The sequence below is a fragment of the Pocillopora verrucosa genome, chromosome 11 (assembly GCF_036669915.1).
Source record: "Pocillopora verrucosa isolate sample1 chromosome 11, ASM3666991v2, whole genome shotgun sequence".
Taxonomy (NCBI): domain Eukaryota; kingdom Metazoa; phylum Cnidaria; class Anthozoa; order Scleractinia; family Pocilloporidae; genus Pocillopora; species Pocillopora verrucosa.
In genome coordinates, this window is record NC_089322.1 from 6091908 (window position 1) to 6108360 (window position 16453).

Sequence of the window (16453 nt, forward strand, 5' to 3'; positions counted from 1 at the left end):
GTCGAAAGTCGTCTCTGACAGAGTTAAAAAGAGGACTATAGAAGATTGACTGCACATTAGGGGGATTAATAGAATACCACGGAGCTTCATAGAGGGAACAAGTAAATTTTATTGTTACAAAACCAAAATACTCCGCTCCACACGACTGGTGGGGGAGTCACCGATTTCAAACCGCAAGAGCTTTGGTAGAGTTTAAACGACAATTAGCATCGTACATGGCCCATTCTACGTTAAACAAATTATTACACTAGGAAAACAGTTTTCATCAGAATAATAAGTATATTCGCATTTAAGTCAACTGAAAAAGTCAAGTTCTGCCTTTACAGGTAAAGCTATATAACAAAAACCTACCATCGCTATACCTAATACAAATTACAAAAGCTTCTCAATACAAAGGAAATCAGGTTTTTGGTTGGTACTTTTCAGAGGATTGAAAAGGAAATTTTTTTATCCATGTCTGTTACCGCGAAAGTATGTAGAAAACTTTACATATTGGAAACCCATTCATTCAGATTTAATAAAAATATTATTTTATAAGAAGACGTGAAGAAATTAATTCACTCTTAAGTATAATGGTGATCTGCATGAAAAAGCATAAAGTTGAAAATTCACCCTGTTAAGTGTTTATTGAATGTTCTGGGGCCTTGATTCAAGGCTGGTAGCCTTCATAAAATCGAAAAATTACTTTCTGTCATCAAATATTTGCTAATTAAATTTCAAGTCATTGCTGGATTTTTGCCACCATTTCCAGCCAATTTACAATGGTAATAGGACTGAGTGGAGTCTAATTCCATCTGTTGTTATCATACACATGATTAACAAACTTAGACAAAAAAGAAGAGACCAACTTGTCAATCTGATGATAATCAATATGATTAGAGAAAGAATTGGACGACAAGAAGCCCTGTTACCAATTAATATTAATTGCTACAATTTCCAAAACAGCAAATACATTTAGGTCAAATATCTCTGGTAGAGACAATGTCTAAAGTAAAAAATATGTCTCCATTTTGGAAATTCTTAATTTTTTTTGGAAAAGTGGTTGTTGCTATGGTTATTGTGATTGACTCCGTGATTGGTGGATTTGGCTGAGTGGACTTATATGATTCGTTGCTTCAACTGTACAATTACAGGTGTCCGATTACAGCCAACTGTCCAATTACAGCTGTACAGAATGAGAAGTAAAAAATTAAAGCAGCTCATGCACCAATCACATTTGAAGAAAGTATAATGGTTGTGATTATTGCCTAAATAGCCTGCTCCAGACATTCAGTTGGTAAAACAAAGTGTGATAGTAAACAGAGCTATAATAGCAGAGAAGTGAAAAAGCGAGGGAGGCTTGGGTTGAGTCACTTAATGAATCACACCTGACCCAACCTCTCTTCCTGTTTCACTTTTCCACTCCAGTCTTCACTCCCTTTTACTAACTGAACGCCTGGATTGAGCCAATGCCTGAAACGACCTTACATCATTTTAAAAATTATTTTTGTATTGTCTGTGTCAAATTAACATAATCTTATTTCATAACGAAGGTTAGCAATAAATTTTGGCCACCCAAATTTACAGTACCGTCTATTTTCTCTGCACTCATTGATTACGAAGATTTTTTCATGTCATTCAATAGTTTGGCCAAAATGGCGTAGGTATCTCTTCCATTCTTTAACCGCGATTCAGCGTACTGGATAAGACTGGCTTGCAGGCTCAACACCCTTTGCCTATTGTAACGGATCATCTATATTTAAATTAAAAAAAAAAAAAAATTAAAATCAATCGAGTAAGCACATTGTCTACTGTAGTTAGAGCCAAATGACAATTTCTTTTTATGTGCCCTTAACAATTATCTATATTATCTGACATTTCTCCTCTGTTTATTACGCCAGCGCAAAGGATTCATTGTAAACCACGGAAAATGGTCGAAAATCAAATTGTTGATGAGCGATTTTGTCACTTTGGCTTTTCAGAGGTTAATGGTACTTGCTCATCACTTTCGAGTTAGCCAGTCAGTGTGCACGAAAAACACTATTCACTTGTGTGGTATAAACTAATTTTTTGATATTCAGGTTTTAACATGAAAATGGCACAAATATTCATGTTATTGTTTGACATGTGTCTTACATGTAAACCAACAACAGGGTGGTCTGCCTGTAAAACAAACCGAGAAATGCAACCAGGTAAGGGTGGCATGCAGAATTTTCCAGCAAAACAGTAAGCTGAAAGTCGAAGTAAAACAAAAAGCCTTTTTATATCATTTTATTCACCTCTTTCTTTGCAGCTTCTGAAATTGAATTGTATGCTTCCTCTGCATCGTCTTTGGCTTTTTGAAGCTGAAAATAGAAAAATGCGTAAAACAAGTTAGGATTCTTCAATTCTGGGGTTCACCATAATTATTCAGAAGGTCAACTTGAACTTTGAGTCTCTTGCTAAGTGCAGCCTTATGTGAATCACATGAAAAAACAAAAACAAAAACAATCACATGTAAAAAAATCAGAGAGAGGTGCAAAGCACATATTTGTCAGAACCTTACCATTTCTTGGTTCTTGGGTTTGGCTTTTTCCAGTGCTTTTGTTGCGTTCTCATACTCAACTAGTTTACGTGTACGACGGAAAAGCATCTCCTGCAGGGTAACAGATGGACAAAACAAGTGCAGTAAACAGTTAAATTAATCATCTTGAGACAGCAAGAAGAAATAACCAATTAAATCAAAGTGCTCTGTGAACAAACTCGTGAATTGACACATGATTTTTTAGATTATGTTTAATGTTATCTGGTTTAGGGAATTTTGTGGTTGATTGTCATATCTACAGTACGAGCAGTAGTTCAGTGTTCACTAATGTAGCAAAGAAACAAAGTAACTTTGGGATAAGAAGGCATTACAATTGAAATGATCATGCTATTACATTTGACAAGGTGGATGATGTCATGTGTTTTAAGCGTCTATCATTTTTGTTTCTGGTTCAAAAGAAAAGGTTGGAAGTAAATGTGGGTGAAAAGTGAAATTTACTGTCTTTCGTTGTAAATATTAGAAAATCAAGGCAATACTGTCTTAATGAAAACATTAACGATTCCCTCTTTATCAAATGCGACAAACGAGAACGAGTTTTGAGTGATATAACTAAGCCAAGCCTGCCACCTTCATTTTGGATCTCCGCCTGGGTAGATTTAAGTCACGTGCTAGGCAACGTATAATCAATAACAAGATAGAATTTCATTTCAGGCCTATTTATCAATTTTGTGGCGTGTAACTTTCGCATTTTAGTACGTTGTATGTATGTTGAATCTTCAAATTGTCTTGAAACTTAAAAGAAAATTGTTCTTTAAAAATTCACTGAAAATCGGTAGCTAAAATTGTTTGTTTAGGTGTTATTTGATTTTCGTGTTAACTTGTAATTTCGTCAGTCGCCGGCATCTTCTGTTGCTTCACACAGGAAAAACACACGCGACGAAACGTAATGATCAATTTTGTCCTCAACCTCACGCCATAACAGAAAAAGCTTTTGAACATCTGTAAACTCCGAGCGCTTCGCAGTAAGTGATATTTTCAATGAATCTTCCGATTGTTTTCAAGTTCAAGGATTGTAAATTACAATTTTATGAAAAACGAAGGTTGTTCTGTTATTTTAGTGAGAATCCTTGCATGCCTGCCAGTCGCTGGTGCCGCTTGTTGAAACTAAAACGAAAAAAAAAAACCTCTTTTAAGATTATCATTGGCTTCTTTTTCACCCCACCACTGTTCTTAGCAACAAAGGTCGCCATTTCGTCTATTTATTGCTCGCCAAAAACTATCAAATGCACTCAAAAGCCTAAAATCTAAAAAAAAGTTTACAGGAATCGACCAATCGAGCGAGCGAGCGAATGCCATTCCCCACATCGTATCTATAACTCGCTCTTGCGCATGCGCGCAATTCACGAGTTAAAAAAGGGGTTTTCAAAGTTAGGGCACTGGAATTGCAATCCAGAAGTCCCACATTCCAGCTCATCTGTACTTGATGGTTCCAAATTCAATTATACCACAAAGCATTGTAAATTAAAAAAAAAAACTCCCCAAGTCATGACTCTGTTCCACCATTCCAGTCTTTGTTTGCAAGTTTTCCATCCCTTTTGCTTAGCAGTATGAAAATGAAATGTAAATTACTACAAAGGGTGCTTTCTCAACAGATAACCTCTCTCTTGTGCTACATTCATGTAAATGCAGTAATACTTACCAATGAATTGAAAAAATTGAATGCAATAGAGATAGAGGGGGTAGAACCCAGTGTTCTCATTCAAGACACGGTAACCAGTCAATTCGCCGACGGACCAACTCGCCGACGCCAACTCGCCGACGCATAAAATCGAGTAGAGACGTCGGCGAGTTGGTCGTCAATCCAATACAACTTATTAGAAATTAAACATACAGAAAAGTAAACGATATTTAGTAAAAAAACACTGGTGAACATTGGTGAACATCTAACAGAAGCTTAAACATTGGTGAACATCACCAATGACTATAACAGCTTAAGACGCGAACGAGTTATTGTGCGACAACAACACCGTAAAGACTCATCATGTCAATCGCTCAGATTTTTTAACGAAAACTTGGCTTTCTAGACGAGATCTTTAGTAAAAAGGATTTCTTTTTATTTGCAACAATGTTTATAAGGATCTCAAGGCGAAAAAAAGGGAAGTAAACATCACCAATGACTCAAACAGCTTCAAACGCGAACGAGTTATTGTGTGACAACAACACTGTAAAGACTCATCATGACAATCGGTCAGATTTTTTTAAGAAAACTTGGCTTTCTAGACAAGATCTTAAGTAAAAAGCAATTCTTTTTATTTGTAACAAAGTTTATAAGGATCTCAAGGCGAATAAAGTAAAGTAACCATCGCCAATGACTACATCCGCTTCAGACGCGAATGAGTTATTGTGTGACAACAACACCGTAAAGACTCATCATGTTAATCGCTCAGATTTTTTAACGAAAACTTGGCTTATTAGACAAGATCTTTAGTAAAAAGCAATTCTTTTTATTTGTAACAAAGTTTATAAGGATCTCCAGGCGAATAAAGTAAAGTAACCATCGCCAATGACTACATCCGCTTCAGACGCGAACGAGTTATTGTGTGACAACAACACCGTAAAGATTCATCATGTTAATCGCTCAGATTTTTTAACGAAAACTTGGCTTTCTAGACAAAATCTTTAGTAAAAAGCAATTCTTTTTATTTGCAACAAAGTTTATAAGGATCTCCAGGCGAATAAAGTAAAGTAACCATCGCCAATGACTACATCCGCTTCAGACGCGAACGAGTTATTGTGTGACAACAACACCGTAAAGACTCATCATGCTAATCGCTCAGATTTTTTAACGAAAACTTGGCTTTCTACACAAGATCTTTAGTAAAAAGCAATTATTTTTATTTGCAACAAAGTTTATAAGGATCTCAAGGCGAATAAAGCGACGTTAACATCGCCAATGAACAAAATTGGCTGTAGACGCCAATGAGTTGTGTGAGTTTTTTTTTACTAAAGATCTCGTCTAGAAAGCCAAGTTTTCGTTAAAAAATCTGAGCGATTGACATGATGAGTCTTTACGGTGTTGTTGTCGCACAATAACTCGTTCGCGTCTTAAGCTGTTAATAGTCATTGGTGATGTTCACCAATGTTTAAGCTTCTGTTAGATGTTCACCAATGTTCACCAGTGTTTTTTTTACTAAATATCGTTTACTTTTCTGTATGTTTAACTTCTAATAAGTTGTATTGGATTAACGACCAACTCACCGACGTCTCTACTCGATTTTATACGTCGGCGAGTTGGCGTCGGCGAGTTGGTCCGTCGGCGAGTTGACCGTAATTCCAAGACACAACCCACAAATCATTTGGGATATGAGAAATAGATTGGTCAACAGTCTGGCTGATGACTTTTTGTTGTAGTTTGGTTATTTTTGGCTTTTCTTTTCTTTCATTTTTGGATGTGCAGTGATCCTGAGCTTTTCTCTGGCTGTGATAATGCTCTCATCCCACCCCACCCCAAAAGAAAATAGTCACCTCCTTTCCCCTTCCCTAACCCTGCACACAAAAGGAAAGTTGGTATCCTTTGAAGAGTTAAATAAGATCCAAATTTTCCAATACATATTTCACATACCTTGGCAGCATCCATGTATCTGGAATAAAGTTCTAAAGTAAAACCTAATGTGTTGTCATCATTAGTGGACAACATCCAGTGATTCCTGAAGAAAGAAGACAACACACACACAAGTAAGACAAAACAAATTAAACTCTTGGAACTGAAAATACTGCTAGCAAAACTAGATCCTGTCTAAAAATGCTATCATACCTTGACACCATTTAGTGCACTTGAAAAAGTCACAAAACTCCTGTAAAAGTAAAAAAAGCTTTTAAAATTAGCTTTTCGTTACACCCTGACATCAGAATGTATATTCTCAATACTGTTCTTGGTACATATTCTATTATACTGACAAGGAGAAGTTGTTCAACAATCAAGAGCTTCTTTGTTTTTTTCCATCATTTCCTTTATTCTCATGACCTTAATGTACTATGCAGCAGTGATATGGTGAGGAGAATTTAGATGCTGATCACTTCAACAAGAGAGGAAGACATAACTATCATGCTAAGGTCTTGATAGGTCTTGATTGCCTCTTATTGCCAGTTCTCATGATGGTTACAGTGAGTAGAGCTAGCATGTAAGATGTGGTAAAACATCACATGGGGAAAAAATCAACCAAACTTTATGTCTGGTCCATCATTGCTTGCATGGGAAGTTTGCCACCACAGGTTAATAATGGAAAGATATGAAATAAATATTAAGTAATTATTACAAAATCATATCATTTAGCAATTTCAGACAAAGAACAACAAACCCTTTCAATTTCTTGGTACTATTATCATCATCAGTTGATGCTGTCATGATGCCAGAACTAAAATTATCCACTGCTAATGCAAAATCTGAAATTCACAAAGAAATTCAAAATTACCAAACTTACATATGTATCAATATGCCATCATGGTGAGATTGTCATAATCATATAGTATCATTTATTATCAAAATCAATCATATATTTTGTAACATCCTGATACATTACAACACTGTATCATCGAATAATAATTCAAGTGTGTCTTTGCCATCCTTATGTTGTTTTCACATGGACGTTCTTTAGATATCAATGTTTGAGATTTTCATGAGATTTGAAGTTGCAATTCATTATTTCAGTCTAAACAACCTTAATGCAGATAACACATTCCAGCAAATAAAACATTGCTGCATATGTTGCTGACTGTGTACCATTTTGGTGCAGTTCTACAAAAAAACATAAGTAGAAAAACATTTATTTATTTAATCTCAAAATTGTCAACTCTTACTTAGAAGCTAAAACCAAATCTGACTTTCCTCTAGAACCTTGTTCTCATCATAGGTGCTGTTTGGCACAAAACCAATTTACAGAACCATAACTTAATTGTTTATGTTATTATTGACAATTAGACATTCTGGCTTTTCAACCACAGTTTCCAGCAGAGTTGGCATTTTGGAATTCCAGGTCTTTTTTTCCCTCATAAAAGACCCCTAAAGCATTAACCAACAAGATGCATGTAAATGTAATCTATCCTTCACCCACAAGTAGCTCAGGGTGGAGAATCCTAGCCAAGACTGACGTGGTGAGAGAGAAGCATTTACACCATCAACCCTTAAACACCCATGCATGACCAAAACATTATTTCTCCTCACCACATCAATACAACACCAAGCAAGCAAGAGATGCTCTGATTGTTAGTTGATCCAAAACCAAATATGCATACTGATGTTAGGGTGTGAAGGGTTAAAACACTGTCTCTCTGTATGCCATAATTCAAACTACAATAATTAATATTTCACAGCCCTGAATGAGACATACACTGTATGTATGATCCAAAACCAAATTCTCTGAACAAACATCATATGAATTGTATGGCAAACAGTAAAGAGAATGACTGAACCATAATGCACCCCTGGAGTAAGATTCTATTTGGAAAAATATAACAACTACTGACCCCATATGTCTCCTTGGTAAGTGGTGTGTACTCCTCCACAAAATCTCTTTTCTTCTGAAATTCTTCATCAAGATCCTAACCAAGAGGAACAACTTCTAGTTATTTGTATTTCTAGGAAGGCCAAGTTATTCTCATAATGGTTAAATTAAAAAAAAAAAAGTTAGGTCATCTGTGAGCAGGGCCTCTATAACCCTTTAACAGCCAGAACTGATAAACATGTAACTTCTCCCCATAGTATCCATACATTATTCAGCAAACAGGTGATCAGAATACTCAAACTCATCAGGTACAAGATGTTATGCTGATTGAACACAAAATTCTCGTAACTAATCTACAAGGAAATGTGTAGCAGCTAGAGGGAAGAATTGAAAATCAGATATTGGGAGTTTAAGGGTTAATTGCACTTTGGCTAAAGTGCTTCTTCACCTGCAGGAGAGAATGAGGCCTGGAGCAACATGAGCTGGTGAGAGGCCTGTAAAGGGTTTAACCCTTTAACTCTCACAAGTGATTAACATGAAACTTCTCCCTATAATATCTATACATTATTCAGCAAACAGGTAATCAGAATATTCAAACTTGTCAGGTAGAAGCTTGTATCTTGATCTAGTATCAAGTTCTCATAACTAACTTATAAGGAAATATGTACTAGCAGCTAGAGGGGAGAATTTACAATCAGATCTTGGGAGTTAAAGGGTTCACACTGATAAAGAAGGACCAAGTATTCAGCAGTTTAACCCCAAGAGTGACTGACATCTATTTTCTCCTTACTGTATCCCCCCTGAATCAAACATTAAGGTCAGGAGAATAAAGGAGCTGATCACTGACTACAGAAGCTCTTGATTGTTAGAAATGTCAGCATCCTAGAAAATGTTTAGAGAACAGTGTGGAGAATATGCATACTGATGTTAGGGTGTGAAGGGTTAAAACAGTCTCTCTGTATACCACAATTCAAACTACAATTATTCATATTTTACAGCCCTGAATGGGACATACACTGTATGTAATTAAACAATAATCCAGTGATATCACAATTTTACTAAACAAAGACTTCTTAGATAAAAAAATCAAAACAAAACAAAAAAACATAAAAAAATCCTGGAACATTTTGTACCTTGTGACTATGATGCCTGAGATCATCCACAGCTCATGATATAGACTTGTCCTAAGACCCTTTTTCACTTTGCTTCTCACTGCAAGCTATGTAATAAAAAAAAGTGTTAAACACTTTTTTTTATTAACTTTATACCTTACACTGTAAGTGTATGAACATGAGAGATGCCATTAAGCCACTGATCACTGAGTTGAAAAGAGATTAATTTCTCAGAGCAAGGAGTTTAATAATGATTATCAAACTTAGTTTTACCAAGTTGCAACAGACATTTTGTTACAAAAGAAATCCCCCAGGCATATACATATAATCAGCAAGAAAATTGTCAACACACTACCATTGAAATGGCAATATTCTGGAATAGCATACCAATTATATTCCTTACTTTTAACTCTTCTTCTCATGTACAATGTTTCTTTAATTGTTTTACACCATTCTACAACATTGACTGGTGGAAGAGCTTATTATTGCAGTGAATTGTAGTTCAATTTTCACTCCATTTCTACATAATTCCTTAGAGGTGGCTCAGTGGATGTTGTGTCAACTGATTTTATCTTTAAAACATTTATGACCCCTTAAGATGAAAATAGTCATAATTATTGTTGATTTTATGAAAAATATACCTATGCAGTTTAAATCAAGTGTTGTTTTGCCATAGTATGTCAGTTTACAAATTTTGTGGAAAAAATCAGCCACACTCACAGGGATCATGGCCAAATATCTGTAAGAGTATCTTATTATTTGAAAAACTCACATTGGCCTCTTTCAAAAACTTTTGCAAATCTTCATCTTTTGAAAAGTCTAGGTGGCTGACAACAAGTTGAAAAAATCTGAAAAACATTAAAAATTTTAATTCTTGAGATGGGCTAATATGCAATGTAAACATGAGAATAAACAGTGTCTCCCAGAAAGTATATTAAATTATAGAGAAAATAATATTTTCAAGAAAAACTGAATCTTTCCTGAGGAAGTTTCTCTAAGATCTGTTTCTTGTTGGGTTGTTTTCTTGATCATTTTTGTTTTATTTTGCCAGTTCACTGGGAGAAAAAAACTTAAATGGAAAATTAACCCTTTATATCCCAACAGTGACTAACATCAAATTTCTCCTTACAATATCACACCTAAATCACAAGTTAAGGTCATGAGTGTAAAGGAAATGATCATCAACAAAAGAAGCTTTTGATTGGTAAACAAATTCTCCTTGTCAGCACCTTAGGAAATGTATAAAGAGCTGTATGGAGAATACAAATATGAATCTAGGGTGTAAAGGGTTAAAAAAAACTTTCCCAACCCACTGTTTTTCTTTTCAGTACTCTGTAATCTGCTGTAAATCCATACAATTACTGAACTGTCCCCTTTTCCTATTCCTTCATTACTCCTTGCCATTGGTTATTCTCAATTTCTTTACTCTACCATAAACTTTGTTTCAACATTAAAATATACCTGTTTTTCTCCTTTCTTCCATTTCTCTGAACATTCCTCTGTAACCCAAATTCACATCGTCCCTGAATTTCTGTCTTACGAGTCCTTCTCGTTGAGTAGCTCAGTAGCTCGATGTGCGGCGCTTGGTAACCACCCTGTCGCACTTTGCGAACAAATCATCAGCAGAGTTCCATTTGTGTCGTGCGTCAAGAGGATGGTTTCCAAATGACAAAGTACTGGCTGTATCCATGGAAAATACCTTATGGCAACATGGCTACTGACTCTAGATTGTTACTACCAAAAAGGCAAAGTTAGTCATTAAGTTAGCAGCCCTGTACAGCTTTTTTGACCTTGTTAGGCCTGATAAATAAGGCGTTACTAACATTAGAGGCTTGGGTAGCTTATGAAAAGATGTTTTGAACATCGGCAGAAATATTGGACAAGATGGCGGCAGCGCTTGCGCATTTCGTCCATAATGGCGTCCAAATAATATGAGAAACTGTATGGAAATTTGTAAAATTTCTAAAATATAACAATCAGGAGCTCATGGTCCCGTCTGCTCTCGATCGAGACATATTCAGTACTGATTCTGCTATTCATCAAACCTCACAGGGACTCGATAAACAAAAACCACTTACTTCCCGAGCCAGTTCTTTTGTCATTGATCATTGACCTAGGTCGCCATACAGTTCTTCAAAATCCGTCGTTCTCCATCCCAAACACTCGCCTATTACAGGAAAGTGCATCAAGTCAACTGCTCTCGATCGAATTGACTGCTAAAGAGTTCGAAGCGTCCAAATATCCTGTAAAATTGCCATTTCCTCCCATCAAAAAAGTTCCCAACGCGCCAGAATATCCCTTATTTTCCATGTTGAGTAAGTGACGAGACGCCATGTTGAAAACTATGACTGAAATAGTTAAACACGAGCAACGCTGATCTTCGAATCGGCCATATTTGTTTATGTTCTTGCAGGGAAATAAATTAGTTCTCGGTCCTTTTCGGAATAAAAATATGCCAGGCATTGAATTCAAATTCAGTAGTCTTCGCGCGAAAATTAAATTAAAGCAAATCAAAATTCTGACATCATGTCATCGCTCTGCCTCGAAAAATCCCAAAGATTTACTTGCAGGTCTTCTTTTCTTTTTCTTTTCATCAAATAGAAGATCTGCGGTGCTCAAATTGTATAAGTCATGGTACGAAACACTCTTCTTTGCAGATCGAGCCGTGATCGCCGCCATATTGAATTCTCTTGATATTCTATTGTTCCGGAGTGTAATACGATATACCGCTGATAATTGTTAGCGGGCTCGAAATGTCCTTGATTTCTGGCGATAATTACATATGGAACATTTGCAGAAAGAATTGGAGGTGTGGAGGCCCCATAGTCTGCATCTGGAGTCTGAGTCGAGAGATTCCTATGTGGATACCAGACAGGAACACTTCGACAAAGAGACTTAAGAAGTAATCAGCTCTCATCAAGAATTTTACTTTCCATTAGTTTTGATTTGAAAGTTCCACTGCCCGAGAACACGACTGCAGCTGATCTTAATCATACAACTGAAGACATATCCAGTAACCTATTATTAAAGTTTAACAAAACAAATGTGAATCTTAATATCAGTGGGATTTCCTTAGTTTTCGATGCTTCAAAACCACCTCAAGTCCGCTTCGTGCGCCTTTTATGTGATAGTGGACAGGTTCTAAGAGGCTCCAAATGTGGTAAGCAGAGTTTATTATCAAGAAAATCCTTAAGAATCTCAAAACACAAAGTGACTGGTTAACTTACTTAGCTTAAAAGATTCTTATTTTGTCCAAGATAGTTGGTTACGCTGGCACTTTTCCATAAGCAAGTATTCTAAAAAATAATTTGATCGCTTTAGACAAACAAGAGCAGTGAGATGCATGATGCAAATGAAAGAATAGCCAGATAATTTTTTATTTCACGTTTACTAAGTACTTCCCTATAACTATGAAATTTTCTAAAATGCCCGAGTTTTCCAAAGTGGCCATAAAAGCAATTTCACTTCCGCTTTATAATTGGCTTATTTAAGAAAATAGGTGTTATACGATTGGCTGCCTGCTCTAGATCAACAATCTTTCAAAGGCGCAGAATTTCTTCGCAGAAGGCATTTGAAAAATTATGTGAGTTCAAAAAACGTATTGAAAGCGCTAACTCTAACTTAAGGAGAACTAAAATCTTCCCATAGCTTTTAAGCCCCAAGATGTTTACGGAGTACTTGGCTAAGTTTAGACCCTATCGTAAGTAATAAGAAAGATGTAATTAATTCAACGAAGGAAGCATATCATAACCAAGCACCAAAAAGTCATTCTTTTAGATGAATCAACGTACAAAACATTTCTCTTGAAAATGAGTTTCCTCGCATGAGGATGAAGAATGATTGTAATATAAGTATCGAAAAGGCAATGCACTTGCCTTGCTATGCAGTCAGATGCTATAAACAGCTCTGAAATGGCTGACTCAAACAGTTTGATGATAGGTCAAACATTTTTAGACATCATCGTCCCTTTTTGCTATTTATAGTGAGCTGTCCTGTTGGATACTTCCACAATACCTCAGATTGCCAGGCATGCGCAGTGGATCATTACCAGGATAAAGAGGCGCAGACTTCTTGTGTTCCTTGTCCATCCGGGACATCAACGTTTGGCGCGTTAGCATCTAGATGGCAGGGAAACTGTGAAGGTCTCTAAAAAATTTATACTAGATGTCTTATTTTGACTTATGATGAATTTATTTGTACTGCTGTAAACAATATTCGTATTTGACCGCTTGCTAATTCTTATTTTCATCAGCAAATTCCAAAACGTCAAATGCCGATGGGCAAGGGACATCAGCTCACCTTCTCAATGTCATCATTGCCATGGCAATAGTTGTACCAGTCATTGTAATAGTTGCTGTCGCCATCTTTTGTGTGTGGAAGCAAAGAATGTAAGTCAAAAGCATCATTTTCATTTTTTTTATGGTTGTCATTATCGTCACCATAAGAATTTCTTACTGTTATTTTTACTGCCGTCGTGGTTTTTCAAAAGTGGAATAGAAACCGATAGAGTTGAATTGCAATGGAAGAAAAAGAGGTGAAAAGGCTGAGGAAGGGTGAACTGGCGTGAGCAAAGCAAGGGTGATGGTGGGGTAACGTGTTGACAGCGTTCAAGCCAAAACTACCAGAGCTCGTCTCAATATCAGTAAAATAACAACAGGAAGCATTTAACTAATCGTACTGGATGCCAGGTTTATTCATCGCTGAAAACCATTCTCTTCTTCGCCCTTCCCCATTCCCTTGCCGATTCATCAAGTTTCTCTGATAGTTTGCCAGTTTCCCTTAATATTTAATGGTCGAGAGCATCACATTGACGACAAAAGAAGTAACATATTGTCCTCAAGATTGCATCACTGTGACTTTACCGTGGCTTAAATTTGGACCTCTCGAACAGTTGTTCCTGCGTACTATTTATTAAACCACCGCAATTCCCAACTTTGATATATCCTCTCCTTAGATCCTTTGTGATATCGGCATCTAAAGGTTACCTCCACTACACAACAGCCCACGCACAAAGCATAAAACAAATATTCTTATTTTGGCCGAGTAAAGCATCAACAAAGTTAAGATTTTGTCTTATTTCGGAGTTCCAAGACGCGTTCGCTTGAATGACATAGCATCACATAGCAAGGTTTGATACATGCGAGCTAGTTAAAGATTCGTGTCTCTCTTTCTCAGCCATTTTATCTTTCCTCCCTCAGAAGACCTCAGCGAACAACGTCTGAGACCAGGGGACACAACAATCCAGCATATGAAGATCCAATGAGTATCCGTGTCTATGAGGAAATTAAAGAATTGCAGTTTCCGAGTCCCCATTCTCATTATCAGTTACGGAACACGGAACCACATACTTACGCGGAGCTTCGAAACAGTCACTCTGAAGCCTAGGGAGATAGTTTGACGACTTCAGATAATCTGAGTTGAAATTTTTTTTTGTTATAGTCCTACCTTCACCGGTTTTACCCGTGGATATGCAAAGCATAGGAAAAAGCAAAGCGTTAACGCGGCCTAGGAAGTCTGGGGAGAGCATACATATATCTTATATAGGATGCGAACCCAATGTTAGTTTTGGCAAATCAATTAAGGAGAGCTCTTGTAGAGATGACGGCTAATTTTGTACCGATAATGTACTGCGCAATAGCCCTTTTATCACAATGTGAACAACTGAACATTCCCTCTTGACACTTTGTTGGGAGAGTGGAAATCAAATGTCAAGGTTGTTTTGGTAAACTTAGACTTGACCCACAGAAATAACCAATTATATTCTGCACGTTATATCCACGAGTTCATCAAAATGTCACTTGGATCTTGTTATACAGTATCTATTGATGGGTTCTAGTGCGGAAGGTCTAAAAGGATTAGAGGAAAGGGTCAATACTTCTTACAGGCATCGAGGGAAGCGTTATCACGGAGAAAATGGCCGCAATTCAACTATAAAACCGCCCACGTAGACAATTCAAATCCAATCCCTTGGACAGTGTAATACGTTACAATCAAAGATACACTTTGAGTGCAATGTAGAGTTACGAGTTCAGAATAAAATGTTTCATTCTTAGTCGGATTTGGATCTTTATCAGTTTCGTCATCTCTCCGAAAAAAAAGTATTTTAAATTTCGATTTCCAATAGTGTTTCTAATACCGCATTTGTTCCCTTTTTCACTCGTGTCCCGAAATATTATGGAGAAGTAAAACATGTTACAATTCTACCTTCAGACGAACAACAATCTTACTAACTTTTTTCATCAATAAATAACCCCATCCCCATGCAAGTAACTTCTTTACGACATGATAATGATCACCCAAGCGCTATCCGGGCTTTAACTAGGCTTTCATTAGAAATTTTTGACTGGGGAGAAGGGGAGGGAGCCCTGTATGAGAAAAATTAATGATATTTTCAACCCTCAAGTCCAATGAAAAAAAACTTGAACTTTCGTTTAAAATTTACTTCAAGATGAAAGAGGAGTTTGTAGGAATGTGGGTATTAGGAATTGTGAGCCAGTACATTGTGAGACTTCACCATGTCACTATGAACACTACTGAAACGAGTAGTTGAAAAAAGGACTTGTACGAGCCTGAATTTTTTTCAGGTCCTATTTTCAACTATTCGTTTCAGTAGTGTTCTTAGCTGCGAGGAGCTCTTAATTTCATTTCTTCACTGCAGTGCAAATATATGAATTTCATATATCTAAAATCATCATTCATCGCGTCGTTTAAGATCTTTATCGAAGTTCGCTCTTCGATTCCACAAGAATGAGAGGTTACTTCCACTCAACCTTGGATGTTAAACGGCTACTGACGAAGAAGAAACGGGATTTTCTTTTTAGTATCCTGTGGCATGTTAGCAAATTAGTTTATCCGGAGAATTTTCCTTCTACGAAGTTCGGAACAAATGATGTTTATTTCTTTAAGAGAACCGCTGATCAGACTCTAGTAATTGAGGCTCACGTGGGCCTTGATCACAAGTGGCGGGGGGGAGGGAGGGGGAAGAGAGGAGCGGGAACGGGAGGTGAACAGCAGTTTTCGATTTTTCAATTATATAGTACTGAAGCGTTAAGTGAAAAACTTTAATACGTTTTCTGTGAACAGCGAAATATCATGGATTTTGTTCTAATATCTAATAATATCTATTTCTACTCTTTTTTCAGCTAGTAAATCATTGTTTTTGTTAAATCGTTCTGGTTTTTGTTTTATAAAGGGCGTGACAGTGTTCGAAAAATCGACCTCCAATGTTACCTTAAATTTGAGCCTCGACATGGGTCGCCAGGAGTGTTCGCTGGGGTGATCAGAAAATCTCTCATAACCTGATAAATTTTAAAGATCAGATGAAGTGGATTGTGGTT

General features: G+C 36.7%; 3 protein-coding genes across 8 annotated transcripts in view; 2 read left to right on the plus strand and 1 right to left on the minus strand.

The window, feature by feature from the left end:
* The window catches only part of LOC136284402 (sorting nexin-6-like), a 93157-nt gene that overhangs the window by 31348 nt on the left and 45356 nt on the right, over nt 1–16453 (plus strand). The window lies entirely within an intron of this gene.
* LOC131787181 (sorting nexin-6) lies at nt 101–11884 on the minus strand. 5 transcript variants are annotated; one of them, XM_066174717.1, is made up of 12 exons: nt 11195–11884; nt 10578–10850; nt 9889–9964; nt 9138–9223; nt 8027–8101; nt 7284–7298; nt 6862–6946; nt 6318–6357; nt 6126–6210; nt 2525–2614; nt 2259–2324; nt 101–1732 (listed from the first exon to the last, which is right to left on the minus strand). In XM_066174717.1, the coding sequence occupies exons 8-12, from the start codon at nt 6326–6328 to the stop codon at nt 1595–1597; spliced, it is 390 nt and encodes a 129-aa protein (XP_066030814.1). In that variant the 5' UTR covers nt 6329–6357; nt 6862–6946; nt 7284–7298; nt 8027–8101; nt 9138–9223; nt 9889–9964; nt 10578–10850; nt 11195–11884; the 3' UTR covers nt 101–1594. The 5 variants fall into 5 exon arrangements, with proteins under 5 accessions (XP_066030814.1, XP_066030812.1, XP_066030811.1 ...); XM_066174715.1 differs by having other exon boundaries at nt 7222–7298; XM_066174714.1 differs by lacking the exon at nt 7284–7298.
* LOC131787177 (sushi, von Willebrand factor type A, EGF and pentraxin domain-containing protein 1-like) lies at nt 10827–15135 on the plus strand. The gene is made up of 5 exons (XM_066173932.1): nt 10827–10866; nt 11962–12276; nt 13100–13258; nt 13369–13504; nt 14315–15135. The coding sequence occupies exons 1-5, from the start codon at nt 10827–10829 to the stop codon at nt 14499–14501; spliced, it is 837 nt and encodes a 278-aa protein (XP_066030029.1). The 3' UTR covers nt 14502–15135.